Genomic DNA, 20,413 nt, shown 5'->3' on the forward strand with positions numbered 1-20,413 from the left:
GACAGAGTTTACCCAGAAAAGAACACAAAAGGAAACATTTCCGCCTCAAAAAGCCAGGCATGCTCAATACCTAGGGGCGAGATATCTAGAGGGGACTTTGGATAATGAAACACAAGGAGTGAAAGACCCTTTGTTTTCTGCTCACTCAGGAATGCCCATGCGGGATGTAGAGATCACGAGCCTAGCCCAACTCTGCAGAGAGTGTCGCTGCTCACGGCTGTGTCTCAGGATCAACCTGACAGCTTGGCCTCTGCTCAAGAAGCCTGAATCATCATCTTGGTTGCACACGCATGAGTCAGAGGCTAAAGGAAGGCCCCAGGCCCTCACTGCGAGACAAGCACTGTTAACTGGGCTGTATTAGCTGCTGAATTAGAAACACACAGGGAACAGGGTGAAATGAGCACAGTGCAAAAACAGCAAATGTCCACCGAGCACTTTATGTATATGAACTGCTTTATCCCAACAGCCTGACCAGGGAGGTTACTACTTCCCTCCTCCTTTTACATATGGTGGACTGAAGCCAAGAGCCTTCCCCACACTGCAGGGAAATGGCAGAAAGAGAACACACATGCTGCTCCTCAGGCTGAGAGACCGCCTGCATTGCTAGACCACCTCCCAGATAGAGGACAAATCACCTGCTATTACTAAATGCTATGGGAGGCCGAAGAACTGATGCTTTTGAACTGTGGTGTTGGAGAAGACTCTTGAGGGGTCCCTTGGACTGCAAGGAGATCCAACTAGTCCATCCTTAAGGAGATCAGTCCTGAATATTCATTGGAAGGACTGATGCTGAAGCTGAAACTCCAGTACCTTGGCCACCTGATGTGAAGAACTGACTCATTGGAAAAGACCCTGACGCTGGGAAAGATTGAGGGCAGGAGGAGAAGGGTCAACAGAGGATGAGATGGTTAGATGGTATCACTGATTCACTGGACATGAACTTGGGCAAACTCTTGGAGTTGATGAGGGATAGGGAACTCTGTGTGCTGCAGTCCATGAGGTCACAAAGAGTCAGACACGACTTGGTGACTGAACCACAGCAACAAAGGGAGGCCAGCCTCCCTTAGCTCTTCACATGACTGCCTCCCTTAGGCAGGTTTAGTGGCTCAGCCATGTCTGACTCTTTGTGACCCCATGGGCTGTGCAGCCTTCCATGCGCCTCTGTCCAAGGGATTTCCCAGGCAAAGAATACTGTAGTGGGTTGCCATTTCCTTCTCCAGGGAATCCTCCCAGCCCAGGGATCAAACCCTGGTCTCCTGCATTGCAGGAAGACTCTTGACTGACCGAGCCACCTCCCTTAGTGCTCACAATAACCTTTGGAGGACACTGAGGATGAGTGTTCAGTAACAAGCCCAACTCCTACTAGGCTGCGAGTTCAGTAACTAGTAACCATCCAGGAAGTGGCTTCTCCAGGATGGGAAGTGAGGGAGGCCAGCTCCACAGGCCCTGCCCTTGACCAGGACACCACACACCTTATGTCATCCCCACCACAACCACGGGAGCTGTTCACACACTCATTTTAGAGAGCTGAGGCTCAACAGCTTGTACAAGGCAGAAGTGTTCTTGACCATGACAGACAGATGATTCATCAGAGGCCCTGGCATCCCAGGAACCAATGGGAACCTTTTCCCACGGACAGCAAAGTGCCCTCTGGGTTCCTCCAAACGTAAAGTGATGAATACCAGCAAGGCCCCTCCCCATCACAGCCAAGTTTCTTACGAGAGAAAGGACTTTCCTCAAAGTCTCCACCTGTTTTTGCCCCAAGAATGACACTGAGGCACCCCCCACCCCAAATGTGAACCACACCCCGTGCCCTCACCATCCCACACCACAGTTAAACCCTTTGCACTTACGCTTTAAATGCTGGGAGGTAGGAGTATATAGAAATGCTGCTTAGGTTATAAATAAATGGCAGGTGTTTTCTGATATCTGTTGTTGCCCAGCTGCTAAAAAACGTGTTCAGTAAACCCTGGTCCCCGCCTGAAAGAAACAAACAAATTACAGTCACGGACTTCAAGGACAGGTCAATAATTTTACAGGAATATATAACTGGACCTTTACAAACAGGTACTAATTCTGTTGTTTTTTTTTTTTTTTTTTCCTGGCTGTGCTTCAAGGCTGGTGGGATTTTAGTTCCCCGACCAGGGATTGAACCCAGGCCCTCAGAAGTGAGAGCCCAGAGTCCTAACCCCTGGACTGCCAGGAAATTCCCACTAATTCCATTTTTAAAATAATAAATTCTATGTCAGGCTTCCGAAGTACATTTTAGAGGGTAGTCATCTCCCTGAGCTAATTCATTAATTGAGCAAATACTGACTGAGAAGCTACTATGTGCCAGACACCAGTCCAGGCACTAGAGAATCAACTGTAAGCAGAGACAGGGCCATCATCTCTAGGACAGTCTGGGTAGGGTGGGAAGCACCACTATCAGCAAATCAAGAATCCACACCATCACAAATGGGGATGAGGGCAGTGAGGAAAGTTCTGAGTGCTATGAGGCAAGTGGCAGTGGCTTGAGACTTGGGCTGACAGGCTGTGGAAGGCCTCCAGGCGGAGGCTGTATGCCAGCCAGAACCGCCTACATACACAGGTGTACGAGGGATGCACAGGTGGGCTGACAACTGCTGCTGGAGAGAAGGTGGGCAGAACACACAGCACCACAGACCCGAGGAGGGCAAAACGTGCAGCTATGGGAAGAAGACCTGGAAGGCGGCCTGGCTAAGTGCACTGCAGAGGAGGGCGGGGGCCACCTGGCACCAGGTGGGTCTCCAAGAGGTAGGCAACAACTAGACCACCCCAGGCTTGGACTTTAGACTGTTCTCGGTTAAAGATTTTAGACTTTAGGTTAAAGAGCAATGGGACAGGGTTTCTCTGGTGGCTCAGTGATTAAACAAAAAAAATCCACCTGCCAATGCTGGGGACACGGGTTCCAACCCTGATCCAGGAAGATCCCATATGCTGGGGAGTAACTAAGCTTGTGCAACTACTAAGCCTGTGCTCTAGAATCTGGGAGCCATGACTACTGAAGTCTGAACACCCCAGAGCCCATGCCCTGCAACAAGAGAAGCCACCACAATGAGCAGCCCACACATCACAACTGGAGAGTAGCCCACACAGCAAAAGGACGCAGCACAGCCAAAAATAAACAAATGAACAAATAAATAACAATATTTTTAAAGGTCAGATAGCAAATTTTTTTTTTAAAGAAAGAGAAATGGTACAGAAAAAGTCAAAAGCAAAAAAGAGCAAACTGGGATAGTAGAATTACTTCTGAAGCCCCCAGCATTGATGGAAGAGTGATGGACAGCAGGCCATGTCACCCTGGTGCACCCTTCTGCCACCAACCACACCTCCAGGCAGGTCAGTTCTCACTGGGCTAATGTCAACAGCAGCCACAAACACTTAGCACAATGATTGCTCAGACCCTTGGGGTTCCTGGACCTCACACTTTTCTTAGATAGTGAGGACCATGCCACTCATTTAAAAGAAAACAATAAAAATCTCAACAGCTAAGAACAAGACCTAAATCATAAACACACAAGTAACCAGTCACTAAGCCACTTCGAAATACATTCAACCACATAGCCCATGTGCATCTCACCTTAGGCTCATGAGCCTAAGAAACACCCAGAACCAGAGTCTCCCATGAATCAGAACAGCAGCTCAGGTGTGCAGGTGTTCACAGGTGTGTGTATCCGTGCTTAGGAGGGAGGGAGGGTGACAGGCAAGGAGAATCCTGCTCTTTCAAAGTGCAAGGCTGGTAAACCGCACAGTTACTTCCCTCCCTGGTTCACTTTGCACTAAGACATAGTTTCCTTTCTAAACATACCCAAGTTGGCTGTCATTATTATTTGATTTTTCTTGGTTCTGAAAAAGACTTTAAAGATCTGGAGATGTATTTAATATTCAGAGCTCAGTAGTAAGATCAGGGCATTAGGCTTAAAGTCCAAATGTACCTTACCTATCCTCTGTGTGTCCCATCCTTTCCAAATGCCTTCGATCAACTCTATGGATCAAAGGCATCATTGAGCAACTGTCTGGAGTGACCTCACATGGAGCAATCTCTCTGTATCAGAAAGTTCTGACAGGCCCCCATTACTTAAGGGACAAGTAGCTCAACAGAGAATCAAGGTTGGTGGACTGTGTCAATGCATCAATTCCTGTTGCAGAATTACAATTACATAAGATGTTACCACTGGGGGAAACAGCATGAATGAAGTGTATATGGGGTCTCTCTATACATTTTTTTAAGCTGCATGTAAATCTACAATTCACTCAAAAAAGTTTTTTTAAAGTTCAAAGATTAATGTGGCTAAAATGCAAAATGCATTTGAACTGTTAGTCATTAGGTTCTAGATTCCACAAGGACAGAGATTATGGCTCTTTCTGCTTATCACTGTAATTCTAGCAGCTAGCAGAATGCCTTACACATGGGTAAGTTATTTGTAGAATGAACAAAAGAACCATGAAGAAGGACATTAATGGCAGAAAAGCTGAAACAACTTGAATATTCCACCATAGAAGAGTGGTTAGTATACTGTGATACTAACCACTCCCTGAACATTATTCAGCCATTAAAACCAGTGGTTATAAAGACCATCAATATACTGCATAATATAAAAATATACAAAAAAAATACAATGACACATTATAACTAAGAACATACGTGTGTGTGTGTGTGCTCAGTTGTGTAAGACTCTCTGTGACCCCATGGACTGTAGCCTGTCAGGCTCCTCTGTCCATGGAATTCTCCAGGCAAGAATACTGGAGTGGGTTGCCATTTCCTTTTCTGGGGGATTTTCCCAACCCGGGGATCGAACCCTCATCTCCTGGGTCTCCTGTATTGGCAGGCAGATTCTTTACCACTGAGGAAGCCCCAAGAACATACACATTGCTACCAGAAGATAATAAATTCAACAACAGTAGTAGTGTGAGGGGATTGGTGTTACCGATGTTCCCTCACTCCAACTTTTCCTTAATATTGTCACATTATTTTGGTAATTCTAGCATATTAATAATACAATTTGGGAAAGAATGAGAATTGTGCCAAGACCTTTTCTTTCCATTTTTCACTTATTTTCAGTATGAAATATATCAAAAGAAAAATATATGTGTATGTTATAAAGCATACAACAACACTAAATATACCCAATATCCAACTGAAAAACTCTTACATTACCAACACTGTTTAAATTATCTGTGGGGGTTCCCTTACCCAATTTCACTGCCCCCAACTTCAGAAGGAACTATTTATTATGAAATTTGTTTGTAATTATCTTGATTTCCTTTAGCACATGTGTGTGTTATCTCCAGACAATATATGTATTTTCACTTGTTTTTGAACTTTATAAAACTAGGCATCATACTACGTATCTTTTTCTACTACTTGCTTTTTCCTGCCACATTTTAAGATTTTTCTTTTAAAATTAAGCAATTCCACTTAAAATGACTACTGATGACACTGTAATGCAGACAAGAAATCCGATTCCATGAAGGTCAGAAGAGTTAAGCATAAAGCAGGACTCCCCAGTCTGACAGCGCGAGCCTGGGAAACAGGAGTCGAGAGTTCTGTTGATTCCTCAGAGCCCCTGGCCAGCTGCCTCCAGCCACAAAAGGCCGCTTCCGCTCACTCTCAGGTACCCTCCAAACACCATCAGTCCCTCAGCTATGTGCCATGGCAGGGCTGAGAAGCACTGCTAGAACAGGAAACAAGCAAGAAGTGGAAGAGGCAGGGCAGCAAACGTGTGAATCAATGGTACTCATTCAACTGGTTAGTCCTTACACCCTCAACAAGCGCCCTATCTCTCAGGGCACAGAACATACAGACCATGAGACTTCCATGGCCACTGACTTCATTATGTACTATGAAGGGTGACCCTTCAGTCAAAAGTGGTGGATTAAAAAGAGAATTAAACACCACCTAGAAGTCTATGGCTTCTTATATAATTTTTTAATTCAGTCATCTGGCAACCCACTCCAGTATCCTTGCCTGGAAAATCTCATGGACAGAGGGGCCTGGAGGGCTGCAGTCCATGAGGTCGTGAAGAGTCGGGCACGACTGAGTGACTAACACAACACAACAAAAACCATCTTCTCCCAAATATACAATTGTACATGTCAAGATCATGCAAAGCTATGTTTTAGTTTCACTAGAAAAATCTGTGTTTGGTGCTATCAATATCCTTTCATTGGAAGTCCCTAAACTCGAGCACACTTTAAAGCAGAATGCAAATCTAAGCAGGTCTGTGCTACAAGACATACAAGGATGTAATGAAGGCTGCTGAATTTTCCCAACGAAAACCTCAGGACTTTTGTCCAGTACATTCTAGTCAGGCTTCCAGAGGCAACTTTATTTCTTTTGACAGGTTAAGACACTGTTCATCTCAATCAGCTCAGAACCAACAAGCATGATTAGCAGACACGCCAGCAGCTGTGATCCAGCAAGCATGGGTGTGGTGACACAGGTGAGAGACAGACAGAAAGGAAATGGAACAAGAGACGCATGGCACCTGTTCTGCAACAAAAGCAAACATCAGAATTCTGTATCTTCCTTCCCCCAGGCTGGCCAAGTGCTAGTGATAACGTTACAACCACTCAGTATTTCCAGGTCTTTTGACCAGAGTCAGGAACCTGATAAACATGAGCGTATCACAGCACTTATCAGAAACTGTGTCCATTATTGTATGAGACAGAAATGGAATTGCATGCTGTTATGTTTTCTAATGTGTGCACTATTCAGTGTTTAAGTATTGTGTGTGCTTTCCCATAGTTTGTTGGCAGCTGGCTTGCCTACTAAGAATAGCAGGGCAGAGTAGAATGAATTTTGGTTTAAACATGAACCTGAATTTCTCAGCCCCAAGGAAACGTTACCCTAGAACCATGTTGCTCAACACAAGGATCCAGAAGTAGAGATCTCTCCACCTCAGAGTTTGACAGAACTGTGGAATAGTAAGTCCCCAATCCCACAGAATCAGAATGCTCATTTGAATCCTTAGATGCTTTGTTTGCATATTAAAATCTGAGAAGCACTGGTCTAGGGTCTTTTAGCCCACTCCAGTACTCTTGCCTGGAAAATCACACGGATGGAGGAGCCTGGCAGGCTGCAGTTCATGGCGTTTCGAAGAGTCGGACACGACTGAGCAACTTCACTTTCACTTTTCACTTTCCTGCATTGGAGAAGGAAATGGCAACCCACTCCAGTGTTCTTGCCTGGAGAATCCAGGGACCGGGGAGCCTGGTGGGCTGCCGTCTCTGGGGTCACACAGAGTTGGACACGATTGAAGTGACTTAGCAGCAGCAGCAGGGTCTTTTAGAGAATGACCCTTTTTAAATTTTATTATATCAGAGAATGTCACTCTCAGAAATGTCATTTCTATAGAAAATGTCTGAGGTTATATAAATTACATATAGGTATTCTAGAATGATGACTAAAATCGGTTCCAGCTTTCAGATGGTTTTCAGCCTAATCAGGGAATAGAAGAGCATAAACCAAGCAAACAATTAAAAGCAAAATATGGTTACTATTATAGGAGAGGGATGGGCTCCCCTGGTGGCTCAGTGGTAAAGAATCCACAAGAGATGCAGGTTTGATCCCTGGGTCAGGAAGATTCCCTGGAGAAGGAAATGGCAGCCCACTCCAGTATTCTTGCCTGGAAAATCTCATGGACACAGAAGCCTGGCAGGCAACAGTCCACGGGGTCGCAAAGAGCTGGACACGACTTAGTGACTGAACAACATAAGCGAGAGATAGACAAATGCTGAAATGAAAATGTGACTCAGTCCTTAACACTGAATTCCTATAACATGCTCAGCAGGTGTTATCACTCTTGTCTACAGAGAGCATGCCAAAGGTACTAAGTTACTGTTTGTGAGTATTCCAGCTCTTGGGGATATTTCCATCAGGTTTACGAAGGATTAACCCAGGTGGCTCATGGGAATCCAGGTACTTTGAGTTTTGGTCTTAGCATCACTGCATCTCGCCGGCCTCAATCCATTTAAACCAAGAACGATCGATTTATTTTACCATTTCATGTTCAGCTTTTCTCACTTTAAAAAGTATTTTAAATAATCAAGCTATTAAATAATTACACGGGTGCAAGGGAACACTTATTTGTGGTTTAAATTTCACTGTCTCAATTTAAGGCAGCTCCTCCTAAGTCTAGATTCTTTTAGCACTCTGAATTTATCAGATTCATGATTACATAATTAATTGTGTAATTAGGTGTTAAATGTAAGGTCTCATAAAATATACAGTGTACAAGCTTTTATTTACTTATCTATTCCTAGCCCTTAAACTTAGTATCTTCCCCAGATGAGGAGCTCAAATGATTTTTTTTCAATACTATAGGAATGGATTACAGAAATGAAGACAAAATTAATCATTTGCAAAAATACTTCTAAACCCATGAAACAATTCGAGACTATCAACTGTGCTGCTGATTAAAAAAGACAAAGTAACTTATAGACACAGAAAACAAACTAACGGTTGCCAGTGGGGAAAGGGAAGTGGAGACAAGATAGGGGTCAGGGGGTTAAGAGGTACCGACTGCTATGTATAAAATAAGCGACATGGATAGACTGTCCAGCACAAGGAATATGGCCAATATTTAGTAATAACTATGAGAGGAGTGTAACCTTTAAAAATGGTGAATCACTATGTTGTACACCCGAAACTTACATATATTATAAATCAACCATATCTCATTAATAAAATAAAACACATCCACTATTTTAACAATCAAAAAAATATTTCTAGACATTACGGTTTAGAGGGGAAAAACAGTAGCTGCAGAGATAGAAGACTTAAGTATCCTCATTTCTAAAATGAGGAATATATCAACTGCTTTCTCTAGTCAGGGCAATGAATTTTAAGTAATTAATCTGTAATAGAGTCAGAGTAATATTTTCCTCCATCCTGTTCCATTCCCAGGATATATTTTCACGAATGTTGCAGCATGTGATGATCCACTGGAAGAGAAGACATAAAACTATACTCATACAACCCAGCCACAGCGTCAAGAAAGACTGTCTGCTTCAGACCTTGCCAGACTGTCTGGCAAGCGGCTGTCCAAACTGGATCCATGCCGGTGCCCAGCACGCCATATAGCAGGCCTTCAATAAGTATCTCCTGAACTAATATATTAATGAATAAATAAATGACTACTTCACAAAACTGTTAAGGAAGAAAAAGAAGTAAAATGACCCCCCTAAGAGCCTGCACACATGAACACTTTAGTTCTTCCTTCCGTCTCTATTTCTCAAGAGTTCATGATCTCTGCTGGTTACAAGGCTAGAAACAGATGGCTAAGTTAAAAAAAAAAATACTCATGGGTAGGTACAGTGCGATAAAAATAGCTCTTAAAAATTGTGTGTACTCATTTATTTTGCTACATGATATGACTTTTGCTTTTCATCTTTATTCAAGATAGTACCCAAACTATCAATTAAAATTTAATTACTGAATGATATAAACACAAGAGAACAGGGTAATTTTCAAAGCAACTGACAACACAGCTTAAGGCCTATATAGCCACAAGTAGCCTAGTCTGTGGGCAACTGGGGAAAGCCTACCATGAGCACCTGTCAAAGTGGAACCTTTCACATCAGGGGACCAGGTGAGGCACATCTGAACTTCTGAGCATCTCTGGTTTACAGAAGACAAGTACTATCTGGGAATACCTCTCTCCTTCACTCCTGTTTTGGACAGCTTGAATCCAAACTAATCGCAAAGGTTAGAGAAGGTAGCACTGGAGTCAATTTTACACTTTAAAATTTAGAACCAATTCTTTTAAAATTATTTAAAAACTTCGTCGTATTCTCCCAGTTTACATTTCTAAGCACAGAAAAAAATTTCAGTTTAAGGGTCTCAGTGGCCCCTTAAAATCAGCATAGGGAACACACAGTTTAATGAACTCACAGCAGATTTTAGATTCTGTTGAAGCAAAACCATACCTAACATTCTACACCAATTTACTCTGTTCTATTTTTTAATTCAACTACAGACCAAAATTTCATGACTTTAAAAAAAGTTTAGGGTATTTAGATTACACTAATGAATTCCATTTTTTTAAAAGATGGATACTTGAAATTGGAAAATATGAATTCTAATTTTTCACTTAGGTTTTTGAAGGTAATACATGGAAACGAAATTGAATATATAGCAACTGTCAAGCACTAAACGTTTCAACTGTATCAGTTCAATTCAGTTGCTCAGTTGTGTCCAACTCTTTGTGACCCCATGGACTGCAGCTCGCTAGGATTCCCTGTCTATCACAAACTCCCGGAGCTTACTCAAACTAATGTCCATAGAGTCAGTGATGCCATCCAACCATTTCAACTGTATAGGCATCCTTAATTTAGGATACTCTGGAGTCATGAGAGGAAAGGAAATAAAAATCTCAACTTGCATCCAGATTAATTTAATCAAATGAAGAGTCAAGTGAATCAGCCTTACTGTACTCTCATGTGTGGAGATAAAACTGCTGACTAGTATCTACGAAATCATCACCTCTCTTCCTTCTCACTGTTAAGTCCTGAAGTTGACCTTATCTTATCAGAGTCTATAAAATGTTACTGTATGCGTGTTTTGCAACAGTTATGGTACAACTCTTCAGAAAACATGTAATGTTGGTTATGAAGTAAGTGCAAGACAGTCCACAAATATTAACAGCATAGGAAGTTAGACACTTAATTGTGGGAAATTAAACGCCAGCCATGAATTAGGTGTGAAGTCACTAGTTCGAAATTTCTAACACTCTATAGACACTGGGGAAGAAAAGAGATGTCAAGGCCTCTAGCATGATTTGCCATATTAGGAATATCCTCGTGGTCAGAGGCAAGGGTGCAGTGTGATTAGAGGACTGGTGATTAGAAGCCTTGACAGCCACATTCTTTCACATTAGAAGGGCTGCAGAAGCAGCTGCAAATACTCAGCCATCAGCAGCCCGCGTGGCTTGTCAGTGGACATCAGGCCCCATCAATTTTTGTTGAACGTATGAGGAGATTAAGCAGAACTTGCAAGACATTCAGAGATATAGTCATCTGCAAACAGGTTTTCTTTAGCATCAGTGTAAAAACGCTGGGACTGAAGACCCCTGTTCAGTATACCTGGGGGCTGGGGGTTGGGGGAGATAGCTGTGAGTATTAGAAAATGTATGGTAAGGTGAAAGGAAATGCCTGAAAGTGCTCGTCTTCAGAGCCTGTGGCATGACATCTAAACAAGACAGGGCCTGCAGTGAGAGCCTGACATCAGTTCCTCGGTTCAGCTAAGCCCAGGAACCACAACTACTGACGCCTGTGCTCGGTAATAGGAAAAGCCACTGCAATCCACTGCAATGAGACGTCCTCTCACCACAACCAGAGAGCAGCCCCCTCTCTTCACAACTAGAGAGAAGCCCACGCAGCAGTGAAGGCCTAACACAGTCAAAAATATAAATAAATAAATGACACTTAAAAAAAGAAGAACCACAAGCTCCTATCTACATAGTTGAATTTTCAACTCTTTCAACTAGGTATTTCTACGAGTCACAGAAAAAATTCAAATCCTTTGCCACCAACGAGCCAGTAAATGGAGCACCCTCCAGAAAGGCCAGCTCCTGGAAACCCTGCTGCTGAATAATGAATGTGCTCCCAGGCACAGAGAGAATCTCCTGCGGTTTCAGATTCTAGCTGAAAAAAGCAGAAAGTGCTTTCTAGTTGAGCCCTCTTTACACGTTCTTGCTTCTTAACAACGGACCATCAATTCCTTTAGTACCTCTTGGTTCCAGAAAAAATACATGATCCAGGTTGGTTTCTACCAGCTAATGAAACCATTTTATATTCTGAAATTGTAACCCAGTAGTTTATCACGGCACACTGTTTAGCATCCAAACTTTCATCTTGCAACAACAGAATCTAGTGTTCTTCAGAATTAGAAAGTGGATTCTCTTTATGCAATTATAATCACGTGCATTTTAGGCAGCTAGATCTACTGTAGCATGCGACTCACTTACTAGATCTGAGAATTTATATGAAATTTCTGGCAGGATTATGCTACTTCCTTTAAACTTAATGAGAGGAGGTGAAGAAAGCCACAATCTGACGCAAAGGTTAAGACAAACAGTGGACTTTGGCTAAAAATACTCTATCTTCCTCTGTGCAAAGGTAACTATTTTTGTGTGTGCAAGAGAAATACATGTTTTGAACTCAAATGCCAATATAACTTTCATTCCTTATATGAAAGGAAAATAGCAGGAGCTACAAAATAAGTCAGTGAAGTGAAGAAGTTACATTTGGCCATAACCACAGTGAGCACTCAACGCATTACTTCTCACTTAAGGTTGCTTAAAGTAAGAATGCACTTCCTGTCGGAGGCTGCCACTTATTACGGCTCAGATACTTTTGCTCACTGTTTTAAGGGCACATAATGACTTGGCATTGAGCAGAATTTCTCAGCCTTGGCACTACTGACCTCTTGAGCAGGATGATTCTTTGGTGTGGGGGCGTGCGTTGGAGGATGTTTAGCCGCATCCCTGGTTTCTACTCACTAGATGACAGTCCTGTCTCCCCATTCACTTGGGACAACTAAAAATGTCTCCATTGCCAAAGTCCCCAGGGGGTGGGGCCAAATCATCCCAGGTTTAGCACTACTGGTATAGAATATAAACTAGTCAAATAGTGAAACAAGACTGAGATTTAAATTTCTCCTTCCTTTTCAGTGACATTTCAAATAGCTGCTGCTCCAAATCCTCAAACGACTAAACAATTCAATTTCTGTGAACAGCAACAACAAAAACCCAATTTCAATTTTATATGTAACTAAAAATGTTTTGGGCTTCCCTGGCGGGGAAGGTAAAGAATCTGTCTGCAATGCAGGAGACCTGGGTTCAATCCCTGGATCAGGAAGATCCTCTGGAAAAAGGAATGGCTACCCACTCCAGTGTTCTTGCTTGGAGAATTCCATGGACAGACGAGCCTGGCAGGCTAAGGTTCCTCGGGTCACAAAGAGTTGGACATGACTGAGTGACTAACACACACAAAAATGTTTTAAATTCCAATCTCTTATATTCAGCAATCCCATGAACTTCTAAATGTACTTTTAATTCAAAAACTTTAAACTTGAAATTGTGATTTTTAACTTTACAACTAGTTAATGGAGATGAACCCCCATATCTGCATCCAGGGCTGAACTTTATGTCAGTTGAGGATGGTCATTCCTGCTGGTGTCAAAAGATCTACTCACTGCAAATCTCATACCTGCTCCTGGAGTGGAAAGTAGGGCCTGGGGTCTGCTCAGGGCTCTGGCCTATCCCCATGTTCCTGGCCCTAGCTTCTGCCACAGTGTCAAGAATCTGACAGAGAGTCACTGCTGAGAGGGGGTCTCCTTGTACAAATCCTTCTACCTAGATACAACTGGGTCTTTTCTCAATTCAAAGGATCCATCAACATTTATTTTCAAAAAAGCTGCTTTTGCATACTAACTCCTAGTTTTGTGGTTTGTGCTGTTAAAAACAAAAGTGAGTTATTATTTATTATTTTAGAGACTGGCCTAAAATAGAAGTATACCTAACTAATTAATTTAACCAAAATTCTCCAAAGGATCTGAGGCTCTAAATCACAGTCATAAGCTTTCTATATAAACATATATTGACAACTATAGATAGATACACATACGCCTTACGGAAAATGGATGGTGACTGCCAAGGTTCTATGCTTTAGCTTTGCAGATACCACTCTATCTGATGCACTGCCGTAGAGACAGTGAAAATCTGGAGACAAAGATTACTCACAGAGCCTATGTTCTGAGAATGAGAGCCTAAATTTATCCCTCAGATTTCCACGGAGACAATTCTGGGTCCTCCTGTTCTTGCACTTCAGTTTACTCAGGCTTAAGACAGCTGTTAAACTCTTTCATTTGTTTAGTAGTCTTTTGAATTCCTGAATAATCATGGCTGCTTTAACCATACTCCAATTTAGACACAGGAAGATCAATGAATGGCAAGTCTGTAAAACAGCGTAGGTACCTATAGGAAAAAGATGCATACACACACACAAAACGCACTATTTCCCAGAACAACACGACTTAAAATGCTCGTCATATCACATGTATAGACACAAGGAAACGTAGCAACTCCCTGAGAAGAGCAGCCCCTAGAAGTTATTCACAGCTTATCTGATACAAGGAAAACAGATACGTACCATCAAAGCTACCTTGCTCGGAAGCAAGATGCAACAGCTGATTGTACGTTTCGACTGAAGGTTGATAAACAAAGACTCCAGAATTGAAGCAGTCAGGCCACCCTGGGTCTGGTGCCGCCGACAATTCTTCTCTCTCAAAAAGATCGTCAATATTGGCTAGGACCTGATTCAAGGGCAAGGGGTTGGGGAGAAGGGAAAGCATTTCAGAACTGTTCTTCTATAGCATAACCCTTCCTAAGTTCTCCTTAAGTTATCCAACAAACAAGACGCAATCTGTTGCTGGTCTTTAACTCTTCAGATGACACCTGTGAGGCAGCCTGGTCCTACTCTCCTTCAACACCTGACACTTTTCACAACAGCGGTTTTATCTGAACTTTACTGTCAAGTCCTGACGGCATTCTTCACATGCCTAACTGGTTTCAGTTACTATATCCATCTCTCCAGCCATCAAAGTCACACTCACCAGAGTATCTGCATCCATGAATACACATTTTGAATACTGTGTAAGTGACCAGCAGTGGAGTTTAGTCAACGTGACACCCAACTCAGGCCTCTTCATTAAGGTTAGATGTGCAGAATCACCACTGTCCAGGACATCTACCACAATGACTTCATCAAAGACTGTCTCTAAAGTTTTCCTGTCAAAATAAAATCCAGAAAACAGCTCTTAGCATCTCTTCAGAACAAGTGACCCATATAACATAAGACTGCATTCTTATTAGCTTATTGATAACTACAGCAATCTATTACTTTGGTATGTTACAGTCTCTTAAGTATGTCCTAATTGACTTCAGCACAAACTTCTAATTTGCATGTGCAGTTAACTTCACTAAAATGCTAAGGCTTATGGTGAGGATGAACTACTTGTCTTAAACACTATCATAGAAGAAGTTCTGTATGTTTTATTGTACCACTGACTACAAGGCAAATTGTGAAACAGCCTGTAAAAATGTAACTAATGTTTGGTCAGACATCTTTTCAACAGCCGATGTCTTTAATGATAATATTTTATTAGAACTGATTCTTGCTGACCACTGAATACATTTCCAAGTGATGCTGAGTTAAGGCATACAATATCTGCACTGAAGCCTACAATTAATTAATAATTTTTGCTAACGCAGTTGACAACTGCCTGAAGCTGTGTGTCATAAAAGAAGCTGAGTGACTCAATTACTCGGTTTCCATTCTTTTGCATCGAATATAACCAGCATTTATTATATGCTTAGCACCCCTGGCATGAGAGACTCACTTTTATTTGTGAGGTACAACACTTCTCTCTGCCCAAAATTAACTAAAGACTTACTTTAGAAAGCAAGCCAGAGGTGAGAGAAGTGGGGGTGTACTTCTTAGGTGAGACACTAAATTCAGCACAAGAAAAAACACAGGATAAAGACAGATCATCACTGAAAGTTTATAACAATATTAAGCACGGAGAACAAAACTGATATTGTACTAGTAATCTCCAAAGCTGTACAAAAATATGTTCCAGTTCACACTGTAAACTTGATTTCTTTGAAAGAAATGGTTGGTGTACCACTTACCACAGGAAAGGGGTCTTGGTTTCTTGGTTTCCAAGACTACATCCACTTTCTTACAGTATCCTCACTAAAGTGATTACAGATTAGGACATACACATAGGAGACAGTTTGGGGGTAATTTGGTTTTCCTAAATTACCCTTTAGGAACAAGACTGTGTGAGATATATGTATGCATATATAATGCCTCTTTTTCAGGGGTCCTTGGCATGTGCTTACATTTTTTGAAAAGAGTCACAAAAGGGGCATTTTCAACTTCAAAAGGGATAAAAGAACGCAAAAATAAACGCAATACAGAGGTGCTAGTGTGGCAAGATACTCTTAAATAAGTTAGCATGAGGATCAAGGCAGTTGATTCAGACACTTCAAAATTTAATTCCAAAAAAGTAACATGAACTAACCCAATTAACAAGCAGTGTGTACCCTTCAGGGTCTCTCCTAGCAGAACCCCTAATTCAGAAAGACCTTTGGAAAATATCTCGTCTACTGAATTTTAAGTAAAGATCATTAGGTTACTAATGTCAGATGTGGTGGAGAAAACTGCTGCTGCTGCTAAGTCCCTTCAGTCGTGTCCGACTCTGTGCGACCCCATAGACGGCAGCCTACCAGGCTCCCCTGTCCCTGGGATTCTCTGGGCAAGAACACTGGAGTGGGTTGCCATTTCCTTCTCCAATGCAAGAAAGTGAAAAGTGAAAGGGAAGTCGCTCAGCCGTGTCCGACTCTTAGCAACCCCATGGACTACAGCCTACCAGGCTCCTCCATCCATGTGATTTTCCAGGCAAGAGTACTGGAGTTGGGTGCCACTGCCTTCTCCGGGAGAAAACTGCTACTTTCTTTCAAAGGCAAGGGAGGTTTGCTTGGCTGGAAACAGGAACAATAGCCCCTGCTCCCTTTGGCGGAAAGGTATGCAGGTGAAGCAGGAGGACACAGAGGGAACGGCTGGACTGAGTCACTCACTTGGATCACCCGGAGAGGACCTGCCTACGAGAGAGCCCAACTCCTGGTTGGGATCAGTAAGCACAAGGGCCAGAACTCCACCTCCCAAATGGAGCATGGCTGGAACATCTCCCAAGAGCCAGCACGAGGTTTCAGACCCAGGAATCCTTCACTCAGCAGCTCTCATCGTTCTCCACCAGCACTCAACCTCTGGAAAGGGTCTGGCCTTAAGGTCCACTGATGCCAGAAACAGGGGAGGGGATGTCAGAGCCCAGCCAACAGCCCGGCAGCAAGGTCCTCACCTCATGGAGTCCGAGACCTGTGGGGTGACGAGTACGACCAGCTTCCTCGTGGTCCTGTGCTGTTTCAGAGACAAGCCCAGGACCAGGGCTCCTTTGGCATAGGAATCGTTTGTGGTCAGTGTCACAAAGGCCTGATCTTAAAACAAGGAAAACAGAAGGTATTCATTACATCAGTCTAACTAGAAAACATGACCCCAGGACCCTGGTCAACCAATACGTGGGCAAAATCAACTCCTCTATGATCAACCTGCTCGATTAATAAAGGAACAGCCTCTTGGGGGGATGGGGGATGGAAGAGAGAACCCAGTGACCACTTTAAGAGTGTCTCAGTACCATTCTTTAGCAGGAGATCACTGGCAACCTTCAAGAGGCTATACAAATTAAATCTAATTTAAAGTCCAGACATGCTAAATTCTCAGACTACACAGTAGCTTAACACCCAGAGGGCAATTACCAGGTAGCAGAGAAGAGATCAAGAGGTGCATTTTCTGTTTGTCCTACAAGCTATCATAGACAGTATTCTCAGTCAAGAACAAATCCAGCCAACAACCTCAACAGAGAGCATCTGAAGCAGAAGCCATATTCTTCATCCTGGTGCTCACATGTGCCAAGCCTCAGGCTTTTTCAACTCTTGCCTCAACCTGGAGCAAAGACTCCACAGTCACCCAACCACCTCTCCAGAGTCGCTCTGAGTCTCTCTTAAACATCACTTCCCCCAAGAAGCCTTCCCTCCTTGATGCTTCCATCTGAATACTGGCCCATCAGTGTTGAATGGATTTAGGGACCACCTCACAAGCTCTAGCAAACCTGCCTCCTTTCCCTTGGAGAAGCAAGCACTACATCCTACCCAGTACCCTGGGGCCCCTCAACCCTCTCTTTCACACTCTTGCTTGTTCTCAGTCGCTCAGTCCCATCTGACTCTTTGTGACCCCCTGGACTGTAGCCCACCAGGCTCCTCTGTTCATATAATTTAGGCAAGAACACTGGAGTGGGTTGCCATTTTCTCCTCCAGGGACTGTCCCGACCCAGGGATCAAACTCACATCTCCTGCTTGGCAGGTGGATTCTTTACCACCTGGCCACCAGGGAATCCCTCTCTCTCACACACACCCGCACATTCAAAAGTCAATCTCCAATAATCACTTAGTTACAAATATATGAATTTTTCTTCCTCCTGAACAAGCCCAACCCTCCCAAGGCCACCAGCCAAGCCTTTAGGGTTTCTTTAGTCCTTCCCAGGATGATTCTGGGACACATTCCCTCTCGAAAGGGATTTTAACATTAAAACAGGTTGGTGGGCATCCAAACACAAAGGATCCAGTGCTGCTGGGGTTCACGTGGGTCACTGTTGCCCAAGTAGGCAGTTGGGACACTGTAACAAAGTCACTCTGATTCTGTCTTAGGTTTCCTCTTCCTCACTTTGCCCATTTTCCAGTGGTGCCTGAGGGCAAATTCCAGTGAGAAGAGGAAATTGTAGGCTGTCCAGTGGGCCAGCACACTCCCCAGCCGCAGATTTGAGGGCAACCTTCACATATAGCCTTGGATTCTCTGTTAAGTAGTAGAAGGTCTAGAGTTTCTACCTGCACCCCGCCCTCCCCCAGGGTCATCTGCTTCTCAAACAGCCACTCTAGGAAAGCTCAGAACAGGGCCCCCATCCTTTGACATATCCATCAACCTCTGCCTGTTCTCCTTTCTTCAACCCGTCTTAAGATAACAATATTTTAATCAGCCCACCGCGAGGGCGCTTAACCTGGGGCATGATGAATGATGTTTCAACTCAAAGCTGGTCCTGATTCCAGGACCATGGAGGAAGGCATGGCAACCCACCCCAGTATTTTTGCCTGGAGAACCCCTGGACAAGAGGGACTACAGTCTATGGGGTCCCAAAGAGTAGGACGTGCCTGAAGCCACTCAGCACACATACACACACCAGGAGATCAAGGAGAAAAGTTTACAGGTAAGTAGGATTCAAGGCTTTCAGGAAGCAAGGATATGGATGATTTCCCAAAGGAAGAGGGAGGCAGGACAACCTTAGGAACTGAGGTTTGCAAGGCAAACCTAGCAAAGGAAAGACCAATGACAGCTGGGGAGGAGGCTAAACCCTCCCAGAGATGGCCGGGCTCCGGGTGACTTCTGCAATCTTTCCGCAGTTCAGTGGCTGTACTAACCCCACTATTAGACTCAACAGCACGGTCTGCGGTCCTCGGGGGCAGACTCGCCGAGTGGCCCGGACACCCTGCAACAAGTGGGCCGGCGCCTTTCCACCACGCGGGTCCCGCTTCCCGGGGGCGCTCGCCGGGCTCGTGCCTACCGCAACCCAGCCCCAAAGGCCTAAAAATAGGCTCGGCGAGGCGGCCAGCGCCGGGACTGACGGCCGAGGAGCCGGGCCGGGGCCGCCGGCGTGCCCGCCTCGCAGCCGCCCCTTTCCAGAGGTTCCAGCCGGCGGGCTGTAGGGGCGGCGCCCCGCGACCCCGCCGCGCTCCGGGCTTCGGGCCGGGCGCCCCCGAGGAGCCGGCTCCCCGCCCCTACGCAGCCCGCCGCAGCTGCTCCGCCCGCCCTTCACGGTGCGCGCAGGAGGAAGGGCAAGGAGACGGAAGCAGGAACGGGGGCTTCGGCGGAGGGCCCAGGCGCTGCCCGGCGGGGGCCCCTCGGCTGCGCTCCGGGTCGGGACGGCCGCTCGGGCCCCCGGGGCGGCGGGGCAGCGGCTGACGCAGGAAGCGACACGCCCGGCTGCGGCCAGCCTGCAACTTCGCGGCGGTCTTCGTCCTGCCGGGAGCTCCCCCGGGGCGGAGGGCCGGGTGTGGGGGGAGAAGCGCTGCGGCAGCGGCGAGCGGCGCGTACCTGTCATGGTGCAGCCGGGGGCGCGGGCGGCCGCCGCAGCCGCAAGTTCGTGACTCGGAGACGCCGGGCGCGGGGAGCGAGCGCGGCCGGCGAGGAGGCGCGGCGGGAGACGAGCGTCCGCCCGGAGCGCTCTTATAGCGGCCGTCACGTGGTCGCGCACGCTCCCCGCGCCCGCCGGCATCCTCGCGGGGAGGCGGCCCCGGGACTGCGGGTCCCCGGTCCTCACCCAGCCTTTCCACGGAGCGACTGGGCTCCGCGTCCACCTCCCGCGGCCGCTCTAGTCCTGGTACGGCTCCTGCGGGGCACCTGCCTGAGACCGTGAGCTGGGGATTTGGAGGGGGACTTTAGCGGCAGAGTGTGGCATCCCAGGGACAAACTCCCAAAGAAGCCAAGGATTAGGGAACTTTACAAAACAAAAACCCCAGATCACTCCAGTTAGAATAATTCATCTGAATTGCTTGTGTGAAACATAAAGTTTAACTGCACTTTCTTCACCTGGAATTCCAAATCACCCTCCGGAAGCATTTCTCAGTGTTCTCACAGCGGTTTTGTGGCCTTAACCTAAAAACAATAAATTTTCAGTACGTTAGATTCTCAAAGTCCTCTGAATCAATTAGATATTTCA

The 20,413-nt window shown here is 45.0% G+C and overlaps 1 protein-coding gene across 2 annotated transcripts in view; it reads right to left on the reverse strand.

Moving 5' to 3' along the window:
- GYG1 (glycogenin 1) overlaps positions 1-20,003 on the reverse strand; it is a 38,309-nt gene extending 18,306 nt beyond the window's left edge. Inside the window, exons 1-5 of one of the 2 annotated variants that reach the window (XM_018049119.1) lie at positions 19,789-20,003; positions 16,949-17,084; positions 14,639-14,813; positions 14,176-14,338; positions 1,854-1,980 (exon numbers count right to left, since the gene is read on the reverse strand). In XM_018049119.1, the coding sequence (XP_017904608.1) occupies positions 1,854-1,980; positions 14,176-14,338; positions 14,639-14,813; positions 16,949-17,084; positions 19,789-19,969 (782 nt within the window). In that variant the 5' untranslated portion in view covers positions 19,970-20,003. The remainder of the gene's footprint in view (positions 1-1,853; positions 1,981-14,175; positions 14,339-14,638; positions 14,814-16,948; positions 17,085-19,788) is intronic. The other variant, XM_018049124.1, reaches the window with a different exon arrangement.

This window comes from Capra hircus, chromosome 1 (genome assembly GCF_001704415.2).
Source record: "Capra hircus breed San Clemente chromosome 1, ASM170441v1, whole genome shotgun sequence".
Classification (NCBI taxonomy): Eukaryota; Metazoa; Chordata; class Mammalia; order Artiodactyla; family Bovidae; genus Capra; species Capra hircus.